A 23,835-nucleotide genomic window follows, 5' to 3' on the forward strand; every position below is an offset into this window, starting at 1 on the left:
TGTGTGTGTGTGTGTGTGTGTGTGTGACCTCTGTGTGTGTGTACTTGTCCGTGTGTGTCTATCTATGTGTATGTACATGTCTGTCTATCTGTCCGTGTGTGTGTGCGTGTGTCTGTCCGTATGTATGTACCTGTATGTCTGTCTATCTGTACATATGTATCTGTGTCTGTCTATGTGTATGCACCAGTCTGTCTACCTGTCGGTGTATTTGCGTGTGTGTATATCTGTCCGTGTGTACCTGACTGTGTGTGTGTGTGTGTCTGTCTGTGTGTATGCACCTGTCTGTCTGTCTAGCTGTCCGTGTATGCACCTGTCTGTCTGTCTGTCTAGCTGTCCGTGTATGTACCTGTCTGTATATCTGTCTGTCTGTCTATCTGTCCGTGTGTATGTACCTGTCTGTATATCTGTGCGTCTGTGTCTGTCTGTCGGTGTGTATGTACCTGTCTGTGTCTGTCTGTCGGGGTGTGTGTGTGTGTGTGTGTGTGTGTCTAGATGGAGCTGGACAGATCCGCTGGGAGCTGCGAGCCAGGCAGGCCTCCCACGATGAGGTGTAGTCGGACTCTGGCTGTCTGAGCATCAGATGCACCGGGTAAAACCCACTGTAAATCGAGGTAAAACCCACTGTGAATCGAGGAGTCAGCAGGATCTCTCGGAGGGGGACTCGTCTCCTTTCATCTCTCTTGCCAGCTCTTTCTCTCCGTGTCTCTCTCTCTCTCACTCGCTCTCTCTCTCTCTCCCCCCTCAGGTGATAATATCTCTCCCGCCCTTCATGGAATCACAGAAAGGTTACAGCACGGAAGGAGGCCATTTGGCCCATCGAGTCCGTGCTGGCTCAACGCAAGAGCAATCCAGCTAGTCCCTGGGACCCTGCCCCCCCACCCTGGGCACCGTCCTGGGACCCTGCCCCCACCCTGGGCACCGTCCTGGGACCCTCCCCCCACCCTGGGCACCGTCCTGGGACCCTCCCCCCACCCTGGGCACCGTCCTGGGACCCTCCCCCCCACCCCCCCCCCGTGTATCCGGGAATGCAGAGAGGAAATGGTGAGAATGAAATTACAACGAACTCTCTCTCCTTTTATATCTCTCTCCCTCCCCCTCCCTCCCCCTCCCTCCCCCTCCCTCCCCCTCCCTCCCTCTCTCTCCCTCTCCCCCTCTCTCTCTCCCCTCACAGCGACACGATGCCCCTGGGTAGGAGGGAGAGGCGGGCAAGCCTGGACGGTCGGAGGAATTCGATGCCCCTTTCCCTCCGACCACAGACCCGACGATCCAGGGGTCTGACCGAGCAGCTCTCCGTTATCGACTGTCCCGACTCCAGACTCTGTACCCGAGCCGTGCCCGTTCCCCGGACCCCGGGGGGAGCTGCTCCCCCGCGTCCACCACCTCCGAACTCTCCATCGACCCTGGCGGCCTCACCCACAAGGTGGTCCTGCTCGGGGACAGCGGAGTGGGCAAAACCACCCTGGCCAGGGTCTTCGGGGGGCTGAAGGAGAGCTTCTCCAGCGACCTTGAGCACGCAGGTGGGTGAATGTGTCGCACTATTCGGCTGTGGGAGGGTGCGGCGCAGCTCCGCTGTTCGGCTGTGGGAGGGTGCGCCGCGGCTCCGCTGTTCGACTGTGGGAGGGTGCGCCGCGGCTCCGCTCTTCGACTGTGGGAGGGTGCGCCACGGCTCCGCTCTTCGACTGTGGGAGGGTGCGCCACGGCTCCGCTCTTCAACTGTGGGAGGGTGCGCCACGGCTCTGCTCTTCGACTGTGGGAGGGTGCGCCACGGCTCTGCTCTTCGACTGTGGGAGGGTGCGCCACGGCTCTGCTCTTCGACTGTGGGAGGGTGCGCCACGGCTCCGCTCTTCGACTGTGGGATGGTGCGCCGCGGCTCCGCTGTTCGACTGTGGGAGGGTGTGCCGCGGCTCCGCTGTTCGACAGTGGGAGGGTGCGTCCCATCACCGATATCCCCCCCCCCTCACGGGGGAGTCAGTGCACAGCCATCACAGAGCAGGAACCATGGTAGATTTCCTCCCACCCTGAACTCATGAAGCCCAAATTTAGCCCCCGAGTGCCCACAGGCCCTGGGAGTGATTGATGGGACAGTGTAGAGGGAGCTTTACTCTGTATCTAACCCTGTACCTGACCCTGGGAGTGTTTGATGGGACAGTGTAGAGGGAGCTTTACTCTGTATCTAACCCTGTACCTGACCCTGGGAGTGTTTGATGGGACGGTGTAGAGGGAGCTTTACTCTGTATCTAACCCTGTACCTGACCCTGGGAGTGTTTGATGGGACAGTGTAGAGGGAGCTTTACTCTGTATCTAACCCTGTACCTGCCCTGGGAGTGTTTGATGGGACAGTGTAGAGGGAGCTTTACTCTGTATCTAACCCTGTACCTGACCCTGGGAGTGTTTGATGGGACAGTGTAGAGGGAGCTTTACTCTGTATCTAACCCTGTACCTGACCCTGGGAGTGTTTGATGGGACAGTGTAGAGGGAGCTTTACTCTGTATCTAACCCTGTACCTGACCCTGGGAGTGTTTGATGGGACAGTGTAGAGGGAGCTTTACTCTGTATCTAACCCTGTACCTGACCCTGGGAGTGTTTGATGGGACAGTGTAGAGGGAGCTTTACTCTGTATCTAACCCTGTACCTGACCCTGGGAGTGTTTGATGGGACAGTGTGGAGGGAGCTTTACTCTGTATCTAACCCTGTACCTGCCCTGGGAGTGTTTGACGGGACAGTGTAGAGGGAGCTTTACTCTGTATCTAACCCTGTACCTGACCCTGGGAGTGTTTGACGGGACATTGTAGAGGGAGCTTTACTCTGTATCTAACCCTATATCTGACCCTGGGAGTGTTTGACGGGACAGTGTAGAGGGAGCTTTACTCTGTATCTAACCCTGTACCTGACCCTGGGAGTGTTTGACGGGACAGTGTAGAGGGAGCTTTACTCTGTATCTAACCCTGTACCTGACCCTGGGAGTGTTTGATGGGACAGTGTAGAGGGAGCTTTACTCTGTATCTAACCCTGTACCTGACCCTGGGAGTGTTTGACGGGACAGTGTAGAGGGAGCTTTACTCTGTATCTAACCCTGTACCTGACCCTGGGAGTGTTTGATGGGACAGTGTAGAGGGAGCTTTACTCTGTATCTAACCCTGTACCTGACCCTGGGAGTGTTTGATGGGACAGTGTAGAGGGAGCTTTACTCTGTATCTAACCCTGTACCTGCCCTGGGAGTGTTTGACGGGACAGTGTAGAGGGAGCTTTACTCTGTATCTAACCCTGTACCTGACCCTGGGAGTGTTTGATGGGACAGTGTAGAGGGAGCTTTACTCTGTATCTCACCCTGTACCTGACCCTGGGAGTGTTTGATGGGACAGTGTAGAGGGAGCTTTACTCTGTATCTAACCCTGTACCTGACCCTGGGAGTGTTTGATGGGACAGTGTAGAGGGAGCTTTACTCTGTATCTAACCCTGTACCTGACCCTGGGAGTGTTTGACGGGACAGTGTAGAGGGAGCTTTACTCTGTATCTAACCCTGCACCTGACCCTGGGAGTGTTTGATGGGACAGTGCAGAGGCAGCTTTACTCTGTATCTAACCCTGTACCTGCCCTGGGAGTGTTTGACGGGACAGTGTAGAGGGAGCTTTACTCTGTATCTAACCCTGTACCTGACCCTGGGAGTGTTTGACGGGACAGTGTAGAGGGAGCTTTACTCTGTATCTAACCCTGTACCTGCCCTGGGAGTGTTTGACGGGACAGTGTAGAGGGAGCTTTACTCTGTATCTAACCCTGTACCTGACCCTGGGAGTGTTTGATGGGACAGTGTAGAGGGAGCTTTACTCTGTATCTAACCCTGTACCTGACCCTGGGAGTGTTAGATGGGACAGTGTGGAGGGAGCTTTACTCTGTATCTAACCCTGTACCTGACCCTGGGAGTGTTTGATGGGACGGTGTAGAGTGAGCTTTACTCTGTATCTAACCCTGTACCTGCCCTGGGAGTGTTTGACGGGACAGTGTAGAGGGAGCTTTACTCTGTATCTCACCCTGTACCTGACCCTGGGAGTGTTTGATGGGACAGTGTAGAGGGAGCTTTACTCTGTATCTAACCCTGTACCTGCCCTGGGAGTGTTTGATGGGACAGTGTAGAGGGAGCTTTACTCTGTATCTAACCCTGTACCTGACCCTGGGAGTGTTTGATGGGACAGTGTAGAGGGAGCTTTACTCTGTATCTAACCCTGTACCTGCCCCTGGGAGTGTTTGATGGGACAGTGTAGAGGGAGCTTTACTCTGTATCTAACCCTGTACCTGCCCTGGGAGTGTTTGATGGGACAGTGTAGAGGGAGCTTTACTCTGTATCTAACCCTGTACCTGACCCTGGGAGTGTTTGATGGGACAGTGTAGAGGGAGCTTTACTCTGTATCTTACCCTGTACCTGACCCTGGGAGTGTTTGATGGGACAGTGTAGAGGGAGCTTTACTCTGTATCTAACCCTGTACCTGACCCTGGGAGTGTTTGATGGGACAGTGTAGAGGGAGCTTTACTCTGTATCTAACCCTGTACCTGACCCTGGGAGTGTTTGACGGGACAGTGTAGAGGGAGCTTTACTCTGTATCTAACCCTGTACCTGACCCTGGGAGTGTTTGACGGGACAGTGTAGAGGGAGCTTTACTCTGTATCTAACCCTGTACCTGACCCTGGGAGTGTTTGATGGGACAGTGTAGAGGGAGCTTTACTCTGTATCTAACCCTGTACCTGACCCTGGGAGTGTTTGACGGGACAGTGTAGAGGGAGCTTTACTCTGTATCTAACCCTGTACCTGACCCTGGGAGTGTTTGATGGGACAGTGTAGAGGGAGCTTTACTCTGTATCTAACCCTGTACCTGACCCTGGGAGTGTTTGTCCGGACAGTGTCGAGGGAGCTTTACTCTGACTGACTAACGATTGAGATGAATTCTCTCCACAGAGGATAGGTATGAACGGACGCTCACTGTGGATGAAGAGGAGGTCACTCTGGTGGTCTATGATATTTGGGAGCAGGTGGGTGCTGCTGAACTTTGACCTTTCTCAAAATGGCGTCTTGACATGCTCTCTTCCCGTCCCGACCTTGTGCTCCAGCCTTCTCCCAACTGAGGTGGAATAGTTCATTTGGAAGATGGGTGTGAAGGGTCCAAGGCTCCCTTTTGTGCTGAGATGGTTTGGGACTGAGCCCCCGCACAAACAGAGCAGGAAAGTCCCAGGCTTCATCCAGGGCCTACGCTGTGTTTTAGTGATGTTGGTACCAGGGAGAATAGTGGGCCGTGGGATCCTTTACGTCCACCTGAGAGGGGCAGACGGGGCCCTCGGTTTAACGTCCCATCCCGAAAGACGGCCCCTCCGTCAGTGCGGCGCTCCCTCGGCGCTGGGCACCGGGGAGTGTCGGCCTGGATTTTGGGGCTCGAGTCTCTGGAGTGGGGGCTCGAACCCGTGACCTTCTGTCTCGGAGAGAGCGGGGAGGAGTGAGGCCAAACGAGCCAAACTGGAATAGGGAGGCAGCGATGGAGGTGGGAGTGGCCACCGGTCTTGGAGGAGGCCTCTTGGCCGATACGGGGAGGTGGGGGGGGAGGATGGGGCCTGTTAGCCCTACCCCGTACCCCTCAGAAATGGGGAAGTCAAGGGTTGGGGGAACGTTTTGTCAATGACAACAATTCCCATCTCTACAGGGCCTTCACAGGAGCGTAAATCAGACCCCGGGCCACATGAGGAGATATTCGGACAGGTGACCAAAAGCTCGGTCAAAGAGGGAGGTTTTGAGGAGCGTCTTAAAGGAGGAGAGAGGGGCGGAGAGGTTTAGGGAGGGAATTCCAGAGCTCAGGGCCCCGGGCAGCTGAAGGCACGGCCGCCAATGGTGGAACGATGGAAATCGGGGGGGATGGACGAGAGGCCAGAATTGGAGGAGCGCAGAGATCTCGGAGGGTCGTAGGGGCTGGAGGAGGTTACAGAGATAGGGAGGGAGGGGGGCGAGGGCCATGGAGGGATTTGAACACGAGGATGGGGAGAATCTTAAAATCGAGCTCGGTGGGAAAGTAAGCTGTGAGGAGGACACAGAGAGTCTGCAAAGGGATATAGACAGGTTAAGTGAGTGGGAGAGAAGGTGGCAGATGGAATATAATGTGGGGAAATGTGGGGTTATTCACCTTGGTGGGAAGAATAGAAAAACAGACTTTTTTTAAATGGTGAGAAACTATTAAATGTTGGTGTTCAGAGGGATTTGGGTGTCCTCGTACAAGAAACACAGAAAGTTAACATGCAGGTACAGCAAGCAATTAGGAAAGTAAATGGTATGTTGGCCTTTATTGCAAGGGGATTGGAGTACAAGAGTGAGGAAGTCTTACTACAATTGTACGGGGCTTTGGTGAGACCTCACCTGGAGCACTGTGTACAGTTTTGGTCTCCTTATCTAAGGAAGGATATACTTGCCTTAGAGGCGGTGCAACGAAGGTTCACTAGATTGATTCCTGGGATGAGAGGGTTGTCCTATGAGGAGAGATTGAGTAGAATGGGCCGATACTCTCTGGAGTTTAGAAGAATGAGAGGTGATCTCATTGAAACATATAAGATTCTGAGGGGGTTTGACAGGGTAGATGCTGAGAGGCTGTTTCCCCCTGGCTGGAGAGTCTAGAACTAGGGGGGCATAGTCTCAGGATAAGGGGTCGGCCATTCAAGACTGAGATGAGGAGGAATTTCTTCACTCAGAGGGTTGTGAATCTTTGGAATTCTCTACCCCAGAGGGCTGTGGATACCGAGTCGTTGAGTATATTCAAGGCTGAGAGCGATAGATTTTTCGGGGAATCGAGGGATACGGGGATCGGGCGGGGAAAGTGGAGTTGAGGTCGAAGATCAGCCATGATCTGATTGAATGGCGGAGCAGGCTCGAGGGGCCGAATGGCCATCTCCTGCTCCTATTTCTTATGTTCTTGTCTTCGGACTGCCCAGCATTCAGTTGGAGGGGAATTTCTGCTCATCCGGTATTGGACGCGGGGACATGGCCGATGGGAATAAACCAATCACGTGTTCTTTTTTTTTTCCTCCTTGGGAGGAGGGGGCAAGTGATTGGGTGCAGGAGAATTGCCTGGAGCTGGGAGACGCTTACATCATCGCCTTCTCCGTCACCGACCGGGTCAGTTTCCAGCGAGCGGACGAGCTGAGGGCCAAGCTCCAGGCAACCAGGCCATCCCAGGACATTCCCATCATCCTGGTGGGAAACAAGACAGACCTGGTCCGGTCACGAGAGGTCACAGTGGAAGGTGAGCGGGGGGAGGGGGGGAATGGGGGGAATTGGGGGAGGGGGAATGGGCGGGGCCAAGGGAGATGTCATCTCCAACGCTCCACACTCTCCAACTCTTGGTCAATCCCAAATCCTTCACGGAATGTTGAATCTTGCTTTTCAATAATTAGAAGGTCCCTCTAACCCCTCTCCCTCACTCCTGTATCTGGGGAGGTCCCTCTAACCTCTCTCTCTCACACTCCTGTATCTGGGGAGGTCCCTCTAACCTCTCTCTCTCACACTCCTGAATCTGGGGAGGTCCCTCTAACCCCCTCTCTCACACTCCTGTATCTGGGGAGGTCCCTCTAACCTCTCTCTCACACACTCCTGTATCTGGGGAGGTCCCTCTAACCTCTCTCTCACACTCCTGAATCTGGGGAGGTCCCTCTAACCTCTCTCTCTCACACTCCTGTATCTGGGGAGGTCCCTCTAACCTCTCTCTCTCACACTCCTGAATCTGGGGAGGTCCCTCGAACCCCTCTCTCTCACACTCCTGTATCTGGGGAGGTCCCTCTAACCTCTCTCTCTCACACTCCTGAATCTGGGGAGGTCCCTCTAACCTCTCTCTCTCACACTCCTGAATCTGGGGAGGTCCCTCTAACCCCTCTCTCTCACACTCCTGTATCTGGGGAGGTCCCTCTAACCCCTCTCTCTCACACTCCTGTATCTGGGAAGGTCCCTCTAACCCCTCTCTCTCACACTCCTGTATCTGGGAAGGTCCCTCTAACCTCTCTCTCTCTCACACTCCTGTATCTGGGGAGGTCCCTCTAACCCCTCTCTCACACACTCCTGTATCTGGGGAGGTCCCTCTAACCTCTCTCTCTCACACTCCTGTATCTGGGGAGGTCCCTCTAACCCCTCTCTCTCACACTCCTGTATCTGGGAAGGTCCCTCTAACCTCTCTCTCTCACACTCCTGTATCTGGGGAGGTCCCTCTAACCCCCTCTCTCACACTCCTGTATCTGGGGAGGTCCCTCTAACCTCTCTCTCTCACACTCCTGTATCTGGGGAGGTCCCTCTAACCCCCTCTCTCACACTCCTGTATCTGGGGAGGTCCCTCTAACCTCTCTCTCTCACACTCCTGTATCTGGGAAGGTCCCTCTAACCTCTCTCTCTCACACTCCTGAATCTGGGGAGGTCCCTCTAACCTCTCTCTCTCACACTCCTACAACTGGGGAGGTCCCTCTAAACTGTGCTCTGCCCTGGGAGTGTTTGATGGGACAGTGTAGAGGGAGCTTTACTCTGTATCTAACCCTGTACCTGACCCTGGGAGTGTTTGATGGGACAGTGTAGAGGGAGCTTTACTCTGTATCCATCCCTGTACCTGCCCTGGGAGTGTTTGATGGGACAGTGTAGAGGGAGCTTTACTCTGTATCTAACCCTGTACCTAACCCTGGGAGTGTTTGATGGGACAGTGTAGAGGGAGCTTTACTCTGTATCTAACCCTGTACCTGACCCTGGGAGTGTTTGATGGGACAGTGTAGAGGGAGCTTTACTCTGTATCTAACCCTGTACCTAATCCTGGGAGTGTTTGATGGGACAGTGCAGAGGGAGCTTTACTCTGTATCTGACCCTGTACCTGACCCTGGGAGTGTTTGATGGGACAGTGTAGAGGGAGCTTTACTCTGTATCTGACCCTGTACCTGACCCTGGGAGTGTTTGATGGGACAGTGTAGAGGGAGCTTTACTCTGTATCTAACCCTGTACCTGACCCTGGGAGTGTTTGATGGGACAGTGTAGAGGGAGCTTTACTCTGTATCTGACCCTGTACCTGACCCTGGGAGTGTTTGATGGGACAGTGTAGAGGGAGCTTTACTCTGTATCTAACCCTGTACCTGACCCTGGGAGTGTTTGATGGGACAGTGTAGAGGGAGCTTTACTCTGTATCTAACCCTGTACCTGACCCTGGGAGTGTTTGATGGGACAGTGTAGAGGGAGCTTTACTCTGTATCTAACCCTGTACCTGACCCTGGGAGTGTTTGATGGGACAGTGTAGAGGGAGCTTTACTCTGTATCTAACCCTGCCCCCCGGGCGATGGGCGGGGGCCGATGTGAGGGGTGTTGATGAGTGGATGCTTGACCGTCTCTGACCCCTGACCCTCTCTCTCCCTCAGACGCTCGTTCCCGGGCCGCCTCCGTCGACTGCAAGTACATCGAGACCTCGGCCGCCCTGCGGCACAACACGCGGGAGCTCTTCGAGGGGGTGGTGCGCCAGCTCCGCCTCAGGCTCTCCGGCCGAGGCGGGAGGGGAGGCGGGAGGAGGGAGAGCCTGACCGAGAGGGCCAAGCGTTTCTTGCGGAGTCTGGTGGGAGGGAATTATCGGGGCATCTTCCGACAGAGATCCAAGTCCTGCCACGACCTCAGCGTCCTGTGACGGGGGCGGGGGGCGGGGGCGGGAGGGAGGAGTGCGTTTGAAACCGAGCGAGTTGGGGTCTCTCCTCTTCGAGGCGCCCAGGCCTTGATCTCTCCGTCCAGGGACTCACTGGAATCCTCCGATTGGGGAACGCATTTGCCATGATAGACCTCCCTCCGTCCCCCATTTCCATCCTCCCTCCCACTCCCGCAAACCCTCTGCCCCCTCACTCCGCTGCCCGCGCCCCGCATAAGGCATCTGGTCCGTCCCTTAAAGCAGGCCTCGAACGCCGAGTGTGGGCTCGTCGTTTTGATATCTCATTCTGCCTCTCCCCGCTAATCTCCCCCTCCCTCCTCATCCTCTGCGCGCCCCCCCCTCACCGCTCCTCCCCTCCTTCAAGGCAACTCACCCTCCCCTTTAAACGGGGCTACGAAGGCATTGTGGGGACGGGTTGCGTGCTCGTTGGTTTTGTATTGTCTTGTGAAACCCTTCTCCCTCGCCTCCAGCCTCCCCCTCGCCCACCCCCGTCTCCGTCCGCCTCATCTCCTCCTCTTCTCTCTCTTCCACGCACCTCCCTCGCCCCCCCACCCCCCCGGCCCGCCCGAGACCCCCATATTTTCTCTGCTTTCCTTCCGATCCTGCCCTTGAAACGGGCCTCGGACACATTTACCGGCCTGGTTGCGTGCTCGTTGTTTTATGCTTGAAACTCTTCTGCCCTCGTTTCTGGCCTCCCCCCTCCCCATCTCTGTACCCCCCCCTCGCACTGTGTTCAAGGGTCTCCGCTCCGATCGACCCCAGCCCCAGCGAGGGTGTCCGTCTTGCGGATGAGGAGTCCACCTCTCTCCCCATCGGAAAAATTTTTTTGGGGGGGGGCAGGGGTTGGCGGGCCCACCCAAAGGTTCGGGACCCCCAATTATGGGAGGGAGGCTTCCCATTGCTGATCCAGCCATGACCATCGACCCATTGGCACACACTTTGCCAATTCACTCAATTACATCGCGTCTACAGCACAGAAACAGGCCGTTCAGCCCATCAGGTCTATCCCGGTGTTTATACTCCACACGAGCCTCCTCCCTCCCTCCTCCATCTCACCCTCTCACCATCTCCTTCTATCCCTTTCTCCCTCATGTGTTTATCGAGCTTCCCCTTAAATCCATCTCCACGATTCCCCTCAACTACTCCTTGTGGGAGTGAGTTCCACATTCTCACCACTCTCTGGGGAAAGAAGTTTCTCCTGAATTCCCCATTGGATTTATTAGTGACTATCTTATATTTATGGCCCCCCCCTAGTTCTGGTCTCCCCCCACAAGTGGAAATATCTTCTCTACGTCTACCCTATCGAACCCTTTCATAATTTTAAAGACCTCGATCAGGTCACCCCTCAGTCCTCTCTTTTCAAGAGAAAAGAGTCCCAGTCTGTTCAGCCTTTCCTGATAGTTATAAACCTCTCAGTTCTGGGATCATCCTGGTAAATCTTTTTTGCACCTTCTCCAGTGCCTCTATATCCTTTTTATAATATGGAGACCAGAACTGTTCACAGTGCTCCAAGTGTGGTCTAACCAAGGTATATGGAGACCAGAACTGTGCACAGTGCTCCAAGTGTGGTCTAACCAAGGTATATGGAGACCAGAACTGTGCACAGTGCTCCAAGTGTGGTCTAACCCAGGTATATGGAGACCAGAACTGTGCACAGTGCTCCGAGTGTGGTCTAACCAAGGTATATGGAGACCAGAACTGTGCACAGTGCTCCAAGTGTGGTCTAACCAAGGTATATGGAGACCAGAACTGTGCACAGTGCTCCGAGTGTGGTCTAACCAAGGTATATGGAGACCAGAACTGTTCAGACGAAACTTAAGTACATGAAGAATCACATTTTATTTTCCGTTAAAGGCATGCAATTCATCGTAAGCTGCAAATTGAATCGGGAAGTTTAAGGTTTGGTTGTTTATATTTCACCGGTAAAACTAATGCTGAAAATTCCTCACATGTATATTGTTAATCGTTGAAATTTTACTTGACGAATTTTTTAAAGGTTTTCATTAAAAAAAAATTTGATGCACTCTCTCTCTGTCTGCTTCTCAAACCTCCATTTCGCCCTGGAAGGCAATGTACAGGGGCCCAGAGTCAAGCAAAGGCTTCAGGCCTACGACGCGTTCACAGCCTGTTCAGGCAGCAATGACCTGGGTCTGCTGAGGGTCACTCACAGAGGGGATGATGGGCCCCTCGCTCTCAGATAGGGGATATTGGGTGGGAAAGTGTAGAGGGAGCTTTACTCTGTATCTGACCCTGTACCTGACCCTGGGAGTGTTTGATGGGACGGTGTAGAGGGAGCTTTACTCTGTATCTAACCCTGTACCTGCCCTGGGAGTGCTTGATGGGACAGTGTAGAGGGAGCTTTACTCTGTATCTAACCCTGTACCTGCCCTGGGAGTGCTTGATGGGACAGTGTAGAGGGAGCTTTACTCTGTATCTAACCCTGTACCTGACCCTGGGAGTGTTTGATGGGACAGTGTAGAGGGAGCTTTACTCTGTATCTAACCCTGTACCTGACCCTGGGAGTGTTTGATGGGACAGTGTAGAGGGAGCTTTACTCTGTATCTGACCCTGTACCTGCCCTGGGAGTGTTTGATGGGACAGTGTAGAGGGAGCTTTACTCTGTATCTAACCCTGTACCTGACCCTGGGAGTGCTTGATGGGACAGTGTAGAGGGAGCTTTACTCTGTATCTAACCCTGTACCTGACCCTGGGAGTGTTTGATGGGACAGTGTAGAGGGAGCTTTACTCTGTATCTAACCCTGTACCTGACCCTGGGAGTGTTTGATGGGACAGTGTAGAGGGAGCTTTACTCTGTATCTAACCCTGTACCTGACCCTGGGAGTGTTTGATGGGGACAGTGTAGAGGGAGCTTTACTCTGTATCTAACCCTGTACCTGACCCTGGGAGTGTTTGATGGGACAGTGTAGAGGGAGCTTTACTCTGTATCTAACCCTGTACCTGACCCTGGGAGTGTTTGATGGGACAGTGTAGAGGGAGCTTTACTCTGTATCTAACCCTGTACCTGACCCTGGGAGTGTTTGATGGGACAGTGTAGAGGGAGCTTTACTCTGTATCTAACCCTGTACCTGACCCTGGGAGTGTTTGATGGGACAGTGTAGAGGGAGCTTTACTCTGTATCTAACCCTGTACCTGCCCTGGGAGTGTTTGATGGGACAGTGTAGAGGGAGCTTTACTCTGTATCTAACCCTGTACCTGCCCTGGGAGTGTTTGATGGGACAGTGTAGAGGGAGCTTTACTCTGTATCTAACCCTGTACCTGACCCTGGGAGTGTTTGATGGGACAGTGTAGAGGGAGCTTTACTCTGTATCTAACCCTGTACCTGACCCTGGGAGTGTTTGATGGGACAGTGTAGAGGGAGCTTTACTCTGTATCTAACCCTGTACCTGCCCTGGGAGTGTTTGATGGGACAGTGTAGAGGGAGCTTTACTCTGTATCTAACCCTGTACCTGCCCTGGGAGTGTTTGATGGGACAGTGTAGAGGGAGCTTTACTCTGTATCTAACCCTGTACCTGCCCTGGGAGTGTTTGATGGGACAGTGTAGAGGGAGCTTTACTCTGTATCTAACCCTGTACCTGACCCTGGGAGTGTTTGATGGGACAGTGTAGAGGGAGCTTTACTCTGTATCTAACCCTGTACCTGCCCTGGGAGTGTTTGATGGGACAGTGTAGAGGGAGCTTTACTCTGTATCTAACCCTGTACCTGACCCTGGGAGTGTTTGATGGGACAGTGTAGAGGGAGCTTTACTCTGTATCTCACCCTGTACCTGCCCTGGGAGTGTTTGATGGGACAGTGTAGAGGGAGCTTTACTCTGTATCTAACCCTGTACCTGACCCTGGGAGTGTTTGATGGGACAGTGTAGAGGGAGCTTTACTCTGTATCTAACCCTGTACCTGACCCTGGGAGTGTTTGATGGGACAGTGTAGAGGGAGCTTTACTCTGTATCTAACCCTGTACCTGCCCTGGGAGTGTTTGATGGGACAGTGTAGAGGGAGCTTTACTCTGTATCTAACCCTGTACCTGACCCTGGGAGTGTTTGATGGGACAGTGTAGAGGGAGCTTTACTCTGTATCTAACCCTGTACCTGACCCTGGGAGTGTTTGATGGGACAGTGTAGAGGGAGCTTTACTCTGTATCTAACCCTGTACCTGACCCTGGGAGTGTTTGACGGGACAGTGTAGAGGGAGCTTTACTCTGTATCTAACCCTGTACCTGACCCTGGGAGTGTTTGATGGGACAGTGTAGAGGGAGCTTTACTCTGTATCTAACCCTGTACCTGACCCTGGGAGTGTTTGATGGGACAGTGTAGAGGGAGCTTTACTCTGTATCTAACCCTGTACCTGACCCTGGGAGTGTTTGATGGGACAGTGTAGAGGGAGCTTTACTCTGTATCTAACCCTGTACCTGACCCTGGGAGTGTTTGATGGGACAGTGTAGAGGGAGCTTTACTCTGTATCTAACCCTGTACCTGCCCTGGGAGTGTTTGATGGGACAGTGTAGAGGGAGCTTTACTCTGTATCTAACCCTGTACCTGCCCTGGGAGTGTTTGATGGGACAGTGTAGAGGGAGCTTTACTCTGTATCTAACCCTGTACCTGACCCTGGGAGTGTTTGATGGGACAGTGTAGAGGGAACTTTACTCTGTATCTAACCCTGTACCTGCCCCTGGGAGTGTTTGATGGGACGGTGTAGAGGGAGCTTTACTCTGTATCTAACCCTGTACCTGCCCTGGGAGTGTTTGATGGGACAGTGTAGAGGGAGCTTTACTCTGTATCTAACCCTGTACCTGACCCTGGGAGTGTTTGATGGGACAGTGTAGAGGGAGCTTTACTCTGTATCTAACCCTGTACCTGACCCTGGGAGTGTTTGATGGGACAGTGTAGAGGGAGCTTTACTCTGTATCTAACCCTGCCCCCCGGGCGATGGGCGGGGGCCGATGTGAGGGGTGTTGATGAGTGGATGCTTGACCGTCTCTGACCCCTGACCCTCTCTCTCCCTCAGACGCTCGTTCCCGGGCCGCCTCCGTCGACTGCAAGTACATCGAGACCTCGGCCGCCCTGCGGCACAACACGCGGGAGCTCTTCGAGGGGGTGGTGCGCCAGCTCCGCCTCAGGCTCTCCGGCCGAGGCGGGAGGGGAGGCGGGAGGAGGGAGAGCCTGACCGAGAGGGCCAAGCGTTTCTTGCGGAGTCTGGTGGGAGGGAATTATCGGGGCATCTTCCGACAGAGATCCAAGTCCTGCCACGACCTCAGCGTCCTGTGACGGGGGCGGGGGGCGGGGGCGGGAGGGAGGAGTGCGTTTGAAACCGAGCGAGTTGGGGTCTCTCCTCTTCGAGGCGCCCAGGCCTTGACCTCTCCGTCCAGGGACTCACTGGAATCCTCCGATTGGGGAACGCATTTGCCATGATAGACCTCCCTCCGTCCCCCATTTCCATCCTCCCTCCCACTCCCGCAAACCCTCTGCCCCCTCACTCCGCTGCCCGCGCCCCGCATAAGGCATCTGGTCCGTCCCTTAAAGCAGGCCTCGAACCCCGAGTGTGGGCTCGTCGTTTTGATATCTCATTCTGCCTCTCCCCGCTAATCTCCCCCTCCCTCCTCATCCTCTGCGCCCCCCCCCTCACCGCTCCTCCCCTCCTTCAAGGCAACTCACCCTCCCCTTTAAACGGGGCTACGAAGGCATTGTGGGGACGGGTTGCGTGCTCGTTGGTTTTGTATTGTCTTGTGAAACCCTTCTCCCTCGCCTCCAGCCTCCCCCTCGCCCACCCCCGTCTCCGTCCGCCTCACCTCCTCCTCTTCTCTCTCTTCCACGCACCTCCCTCGCCCCCCAACCCCCCGGCCCGCCCGAGACCCCCATATTTTCTCTGCTTTCCTTCCGATCCTGCCCTTGAAACGGGCCTCGGACACATTTACCGGCCTGGTTGCGTGCTCGTTGTTTTATGCTTGAAACTCTTCTGCCCTCGTTTCTGGCCTCCCCCCTCCCCATCTCTGTACCCCCCCCCCTCGCACTGTGTTTAAGGGTCTCCGCTCCGATCTACCCCAGCCCCAGCGAGGGTGTCCGTCTTGCGGATGAGGAGTCCACCTCTCTCCCCATCGGAAAATTTTTTTTGGGGGGGGGCAGGGGTTGGCGGGCCCACCCAAAGGTTCGGGACCCCCAATTATGGGAGGGAGGCTTCCCATTGCTGATCCAGCCATGACCATCGACCCATTGGCACACACTTTGCCAATTCACTCAATTACATCGCGTCTACAGCACAGAAACAGGCCGTTCAGCCCATCAGGTCTATCCCGGTGTTTATGCTCCACACGAGTCTCCTCCCTCCCTACTCCATCTCACCCTATCACCATCTCCTTCTATTCCTTTCTCCCCCATGTGTTTATTGAGCTTCCCCTTAAATCCATCTCCACTATTCACCTCAACCACTCCTTGTGGGAGCGAGTTCCACATTCTCACCACTCTCTGGGGAAAGAAGTTTCTCCTGAATTCCCCATTGGATTTATCAGTGACTATCTTATATTTATGGCCCCCCCCTAGTTCTGGTCTCCCCCCACAAGTGGAAATATCTTCTCTACGTCTACCCTATCGAACCCTCTCATAATCTAAAAGACCTCGATCAGGTCACCCCTCAGTCCTCTCTTTTCAAGAGAAAAGAGTCCCAGTCTGTTCAGCCTTTCCTGATAGTTATAAACCTCTCAGTTCTGGGATCATCCTTGTAAATCTTTTTTGCACCTTCTCCAGTGCCTCGATATCCTTTTTATAATATGGAGACCAGAACTGTTCACAGTGCTCCAAGTGTGGTCTAACCAAGGTATATGGAGACCAGAACTGTGCACAGTGCTCCGAGTGTGGTCTAACCAAGGTATATGGAGACCAGAACTGTGCACAGTGCTCCAAGTGTGGTCTAACCAAGGTATATGGAGACCAGAACTGTGCACAGTGCTCCAAGTGTGGTCTAACCAAGGTATATGGAGACCAGAACTGTGCACAGTGCTCCAAGTGTGGTCTAACCCAGGTATATGGAGACCAGAACTGTGCACAGTGCTCCAAGTGTGGTCTAACCGAGGTACATGGAGACCAGAACTGTGCACAGTGCTCCGAGTGTTGTCTAACCCAGGGAAATGGAGACCAGAACTGTGCACAGTGCACCAAGTGTGGTCTAACCAAGGTATATGGAGACCAGAACTGTGCACAGTGCTCCGAGTGTGGTCTAACCAAGGTATATGGAGACCAGAACTGTGCACAGTGCTCCAAGTGTGGTCTAACCAAGGTATATGGAGACCAGAACTGTGCACAGTGCTCCGAGTGTGGTCTAACCCAGGTATATGGAGACCAGAACTGTGCACAGTGCTCCAAGTGTGGTCTAACCAAGGTATATGGAGACCAGAACTGTGCACAGTGCTCCAAGTGTGGTCTAACCAAGGTATATGGAGACCAGAACTGTGCACAGTGCTCCGAGTGTGGTCTAACCAAGGTATATGGAGACCAGAACTGTTCAGACGAAACTTAAGTACATGAAGAATCACATTTTATTTTCCGTTAAAGGCATGCAATTCATCGTAAGCTGCAAATTGAATCGGGAAGTTTAAGGTTTGGTTGTTTATATTTCACCGGTAAAACTAATGCTGAAAATTCCTCACATGTATATTGTTAATCGTTGAAATTTTACTTGACGAATTTTTTAAAGGTTTTCATTAAAAAAAAATTTGATGCACTCTCTCTCTGTCTGCTTCTCAAACCTCCATTTCGCCCTGGAAGGCAATGTACAGGGGCCCAGAGTCAAGCAAAGGCTTCAGGCCTACGACGCGTTCACAGCCTGTTCAGGCAGCAATGACCTGGGTCTGCTGAGGGTCACTCACAGAGGGGATGATGGGCCCCTCGCTCTCAGATAGGGGATATTGGGTGGGAAAGTGTAGAGGGAGCTTTACTCTGTATCTGACCCTGTACCTGACCCTGGGAGTGTTTGATGGGACAGTGTAGAGGGAGCTTTACTCTGTATCTAACCCTGTACCTGACCCTGGGAGTGTTTGATGGGACAGTGTAGAGGGAGCTTTACTCTGTATCTAACCCTGTACCTGACCCTGGGAGTGTTTGATGGGACAGTGTAGAGGGAGCTTTACTCTGTATCTAACCCTGTACCTGCCCTGGGAGTGTTTGATGGGACAGTGTAGAGGGAGCTTTACTCTGTATCTAACCCTGTACCTGACCCTGGGAGTGTTTGATGGGACAGTGTAGAGGGAGCTTTACTCTGTATCTAACCCTGTACCTGACCCTGGGAGTGTTTGATGGGACAGTGTAGAGGGAGCTTTACTCTGTATCTAACCCTGTACCTGACCCTGGGAGTGTTTGACGGGACAGTGTAGAGGGAGCTTTACTCTGTATCTAACCCTGTACCTGACCCTGGGAGTGTTTGATGGGACAGTGTAGAGGGAGCTTTACTCTGTATCTAACCCTGTACCTGACCCTGGGAGTGTTTGATGGGACAGTGTAGAGGGAGCTTTACTCTGTATCTAACCCTGTACCTGACCCTGGGAGTGTTTGATGGGACAGTGTAGAGGGAGCTTTACTCTGTATCTAACCCTGTACCTGACCCTGGGAGTGTTTGATGGGACAGTGTAGAGGGAGCTTTACTCTGTATCTAACCCTGTACCTGCCCTGGGAGTGTTTGATGGGACAGTGTAGAGGGAGCTTTACTCTGTATCTAACCCTGTACCTGCCCTGGGAGTGTTTGATGGGACAGTGTAGAGGGAGCTTTACTCTGTATCTAACCCTGTACCTGACCCTGGGAGTGTTTGATGGGACAGTGTAGAGGGAACTTTACTCTGTATCTAACCCTGTACCTGCCCCTGGGAGTGTTTGATGGGACGGTGTAGAGGGAGCTTTACTCTGTATCTAACCCTGTACCTGCCCTGGGAGTGTTTGATGGGACAGTGTAGAGGGAGCTTTACTCTGTATCTAACCCTGTACCTGACCCTGGGAGTGTTTGATGGGACAGTGTAGAGGGAGCTTTACTCTGTATCTAACCCTGTACCTGACCCTGGGAGTGTTTGATGGGACAGTGTAGAGGGAGCTTTACTCTGTATCTAACCCTGCCCCCCGGGCGATGGGCGGGGGCCGATGTGAGGGGTGTTGATGAGTGGATGCTTGACCGTCTCTGACCCCTGACCCTCTCTCTCCCTCAGACGCTCGTTCCCGGGCCGCCTCCGTCGACTGCAAGTACATCGAGACCTCGGCCGCCCTGCGGCACAACACGCGGGAGCTCTTCGAGGGGGTGGTGCGCCAGCTCCGCCTCAGGCTCTCCGGCCGAGGCGGGAGGGGAGGCGGGAGGAGGGAGAGCCTGACCGAGAGGGCCAAGCGTTTCTTGCGGAGTCTGGTGGGAGGGAATTATCGGGGCATCTTCCGACAGAGATCCAAGTCCTGCCACGACCTCAGCGTCCTGTGACGGGGGCGGGGGGCGGGGGCGGGAGGGAGGAGTGCGTTTGAAACCGAGCGAGTTGGGGTCTCTCCTCTTCGAGGCGCCCAGGCCTTGACCTCTCCGTCCAGGGACTCACTGGAATCCTCCGATTGGGGAACGCATTTGCCATGATAGACCTCCCTCCGTCCCCCATTTCCATCCTCCCTCCCACTCCCGCAAACCCTCTGCCCCCTCACTCCGCTGCCCGCGCCCCGCATAAGGCATCTGGTCCGTCCCTTAAAGCAGGCCTCGAACCCCGAGTGTGGGCTCGTCGTTTTGATATCTCATTCTGCCTCTCCCCGCTAATCTCCCCCTCCCTCCTCATCCTCTGCGCCCCCCCCCTCACCGCTCCTCCCCTCCTTCAAGGCAACTCACCCTCCCCTTTAAACGGGGCTACGAAGGCATTGTGGGGACGGGTTGCGTGCTCGTTGGTTTTGTATTGTCTTGTGAAACCCTTCTCCCTCGCCTCCAGCCTCCCCCTCGCCCACCCCCGTCTCCGTCCGCCTCACCTCCTCCTCTTCTCTCTCTTCCACGCACCTCCCTCGCCCCCCAACCCCCCGGCCCGCCCGAGACCCCCATATTTTCTCTGCTTTCCTTCCGATCCTGCCCTTGAAACGGGCCTCGGACACATTTACCGGCCTGGTTGCGTGCTCGTTGTTTTATGCTTGAAACTCTTCTGCCCTCGTTTCTGGCCTCCCCCCTCCCCATCTCTGTACCCCCCCCCTCGCACTGTGTTCAAGGGTCTCCGCTCCGATCTACCCCAGCCCCAGTGAGGGTGTCCGTCTTGCGGATGAGGAGTCCACCTCTCTCCCCATCGGAAAAATTTTTTGGGGGGTGGGGCAGGGGTTGGCGGGCCCACCCAAAGGTTCGGGACCCCCAATTATGGGAGGGAGGCTTCCCATTGCTGATCCAGCCATGACCATCGACCCATTGGCACACACTTTGCCAATTCACTCAATTACATCGCGTCTACAGCACAGAAACAGGCCATTCAGCCCATCAGGTCTATCCCGGTGTTTATGCTCCACACGAGCCTCCTCCCTCCCTCCTCCATCTCAGCCTCTCACCATCTCCTTCTATCCCTTTCTCCCTCATGTGTTTATCGAGCTTCCCCTTAAATCCATCTCCACGATTCACCTCAACCACTCCTTGTGGGAGTGAGTTCCACATTCTCACCACTCTCTGGGGAAAGAAGTTTCTCCTGAATTCCCCATTGGATTTATTAGTGACTATCTTATATTTATGGCCCCCCCCCTAGTTCTGGTCTCCCCCCACAAGTGGAAATATCTTCTCTACGTCTACCCTATCGAACCCTTTCATAATTTTAAAGACCTCGATCAGGTCACCCCTCAGTCCTCTCTTTTCAAGAGAAAAGAGTCCCAGTCTGTTCAGCCTTTCCTGATAGTTATAAACCTCTCAGTTCTGGGATCATCCTGGTAAATCTTTTTTGCACCTTCTCCAGTGCCTCTATATCCTTTTTATAATATGGAGACCAGAACTGTTCACAGTGCTCCAAGTGTGGTCTAACCAAGGTATATGGAGACCAGAACTGTGCACAGTGCTCCAAGTGTGGTCTAACCAAGGTATATGGAGACCAGAACTGTGCACAGTGCTCCAAGTGTGGTCTAACCCAGGTATATGGAGACCAGAACTGTGCACAGTGCTCCGAGTGTGGTCTAACCAAGGTATATGGAGACCAGAACTGTGCACAGTGCTCCGAGTGTGGTCTAACCGAGGTATATGGAGACCAGAACAGTGCACAGTGCTCTGAGTGTGGTCTAACCAAGGTATATGGAGACCAGAACTGTGCACAGTGCTCCGAGTGTGGTCTAACCCAGGTATATGGAGACCGGAACTGTGCACAGTGCTCCGAGTGTGGTCTAACCAAGGTATATGGAGACCGGAACTGTGCACAGTGCTCTGAGTGTGGTCTAACCAAGGTATATGGAGACCAGAACTGTGCACAGTGCTCCGAGTGTGGTCTAACCCAGGTATATGGAGACCGGAACTGTGCACAGTGCTCCGAGTGTGGTCTAACCAAGGTATATGGAGACCAGAACTGTGCACAGTGCTCCGAGTGTGGTCTAACCAAGGTATATGGAGACCAGAACTGTGCACAGTGCTCCGAGTGTGGTCTAACCGAGGTATATGGAGACCAGAACTGTTCAGACGAAACTTAAGTACATGAAGAATCACATTTTATTTTCCGTTAAAGGCATGCAATTCATCGTAAGCTGCAAATTGAATCGGGAAGTTTAAGGTTTGGTTGTTTATATTTCACCGGTAAAACTAATGCTGAAAATTCCTCACATGTATATTGTTAATCGTTGAAATTTTACTTGACGAATTTTTTAAAGGTTTTCATTAAAAAAAAATTTGATGCACTCTCTCTCTGTCTGCTTCTCAAACCTCCATTTCGCCCTGGAAGGCAATGCACAGGGGCCCAGAGTCAAGCAAAGGCTTCAGGCCTACTACGCGTTCACAGCCTGTTCAGGCAGCAATGACCTGGGTCTGCTGAGGGTCACTGACAGAGGGGATGATGGGCCCCTCGCTCTCAGATAGGGGATATTGGGTGGGAAAGTGTAGAGGGAGCTTTACTCTGTATCTAACCCTGTACCTGACCCTGGGAGTGTTTGATGGGACAGTGTAGAGGGAGCTTTACTCTGTATCTAACCCTGTACCTGACCCTGGGAGTGTTTGATGGGACAGTGTAGAGGGAGCTTTACTCTGTATCTAACCCTGTACCTGACCCTGGGAGTGTTTGATGGGACAGTGTAGAGGGAGCTTTACTCTGTATCTAACCCTGTACCTGACCCTGGGAGTGTTTGATGGGACAGTGTAGAGGGAGCTTTACTCTGTATCTAACCCTGTACCTGACCCTGGGAGTGTTTGATGGGACAGTGTAGAGGGAGCTTTACTCTGTATCTAACCCTGTACCTGACCCTGGGAGTGTTTGATGGGACAGTGTAGAGGGAGCTTTACTCTGTATCTAACCCTGTACCTGACCCTGGGAGTGTTTGACGGGACAGTGTAGAGGGAGCTTTACTCTGTATCTAACCCTGTACCTGACCCTGGGAGTGTTTGATGGGACAGTGTAGAGGGAGCTTTACTCTGTATCTAACCCTGTACCTGACCCTGGGAGTGTTTGATGGGACAGTGTAGAGGGAGCTTTACTCTGTATCTAACCCTGTACCTGACCCTGGGAGTGTTTGATGGGACAGTGTAGAGGGAGCTTTACTCTGTATCTAACCCTGTACCTGCCCTGGGAGTGTTTGATGGGACAGTGTAGAGGGAGCTTTACTCTGTATCTAACCCTGTACCTGACCCTGGGAGTGTTTGATGGGACAGTGTAGAGGGAGCTTTACTCTGTATCTAACCCTGTACCTGACCCTGGGAGTGTTTGATGGGACAGTGTAGAGGGAGCTTTACTCTGTATCTAACCCTGTACCTGACCCTGGGAGTGTTTGATGGGACAGTGTGGAGGGAGCTTTACTCTGTATCTAACCCTGTACCTGCCCTGGGAGTGTTTGATGGGACAGTGTAGAGGGAGCTTTACTCTGTATCTAACCCTGTACCTGACCCTGGGAGTGTTTGATGGGACAGTGTAGAGGGAGCTTTACTCTGTATCTAACCCTGTACCTGACCCTGGGAGTGTTTGATGGGACAGTGTAGAGGGAGCTTTACTCTGTATCTAACCCTGTACCTGACCCTGGGAGTGTTTGATGGGACAGTGTAGAGGGAGCTTTACTCTGTATCTAACCCTGTACCTGACCCTGGGAGTGTTTGATGGGACAGTGTGGAGGGAGCTTTACTCTGTATCTAACCCTGTACCTGACCCTGGGAGTGTTTGACGGGACAGTGTAGAGGGAGCTTTACTCTGTATCTAACCCTGTACCTGCCCCTGGGAGTGTTTGATGGGACAGTGTAGAGGGAGCTTTACTCTGTATCTAACCCTGTACCTGACCCTGGGAGTGTTTGATGGGACAGTGTAGAGGGAGCTCTACTCTGTATCTAACCCTGTACCTGACCCTGGGAGTGTTTGATGGGACAGTGTAGAGGGAGCTTTACTCTGTATCTAACCCTGTACCTGACCCTGGGAGTGTTTGATGGGACAGTGTAGAGGGAGCTTTACTCTGTATCTAACCCTGTACCTGACCCTGGGAGTGTTTGATGGGACAGTGTAGAGGGAGCTTTACTCTGTATCTAACCCTGTACCTGACCCTGGGAGTGTTTGATGGGACAGTGTAGAGGGAGCTTTACTCTGTATCTAACCCTGTACCTGCCCTGGGAGTGTTTGATGGGACAGTGTAGAGGGAGCTTTACTCTGTATCTAACCCTGTACCTGACCCTGGGAGTGTTTGATGGGACAGTGTAGAGGGAGCTTTACTCTGTATCTAACCCGGGCTGTCGCCACTCTCTTGTGCTGCTGTGACTATGGCTGAGTATATAAAGAGAGACTCAGATTCCTGAGCAGCGTTTTGGTGTGTGGGGAATTGGAGGGAGAGCAAGAGGGGGAGGGAGAAGCTGACAGAGAGGGGGAGGGAGGGAGATAGAGAGAGAGAGAGAGGGGGGAGGGAGACGGGGAGAGAGAGAGAGAGAGAGGGGGGAGGGAGACGGGGAGAGAGAGAGAGAGGGAGACAGAGATGGAGAGAGAGGGAGGGAGAGACAGAGGTAGGGAGAGAGAGAGAGAGAGA

The 23,835-nt window shown here is 53.5% G+C and overlaps 1 protein-coding gene across 1 annotated transcript; it reads left to right on the top strand.

Annotated features, from left to right (window-relative positions):
* Positions 1-1,047: 1,047 nt before the first annotated feature.
* LOC137309246 (GTP-binding protein REM 2-like) lies at positions 1,048-9,682 on the top strand. Its single transcript, XM_067977506.1, has 6 exons — positions 1,048-1,126; positions 1,219-1,303; positions 1,345-1,517; positions 4,949-5,022; positions 7,061-7,268; positions 9,403-9,682. Exons 1-6 carry the CDS (start codon positions 1,048-1,050, stop codon positions 9,660-9,662), a joined length of 879 nt encoding a protein of 292 aa, XP_067833607.1. The 3' UTR covers positions 9,663-9,682.
* The last annotated feature ends 14,153 nt before the right edge of the window (positions 9,683-23,835 follow it).

The sequence above is a fragment of the Heptranchias perlo genome, unplaced genomic scaffold (genome assembly GCF_035084215.1).
Source record: "Heptranchias perlo isolate sHepPer1 unplaced genomic scaffold, sHepPer1.hap1 HAP1_SCAFFOLD_1552, whole genome shotgun sequence".
In the NCBI taxonomy this organism is placed as follows: domain Eukaryota; kingdom Metazoa; phylum Chordata; class Chondrichthyes; order Hexanchiformes; family Hexanchidae; genus Heptranchias; species Heptranchias perlo.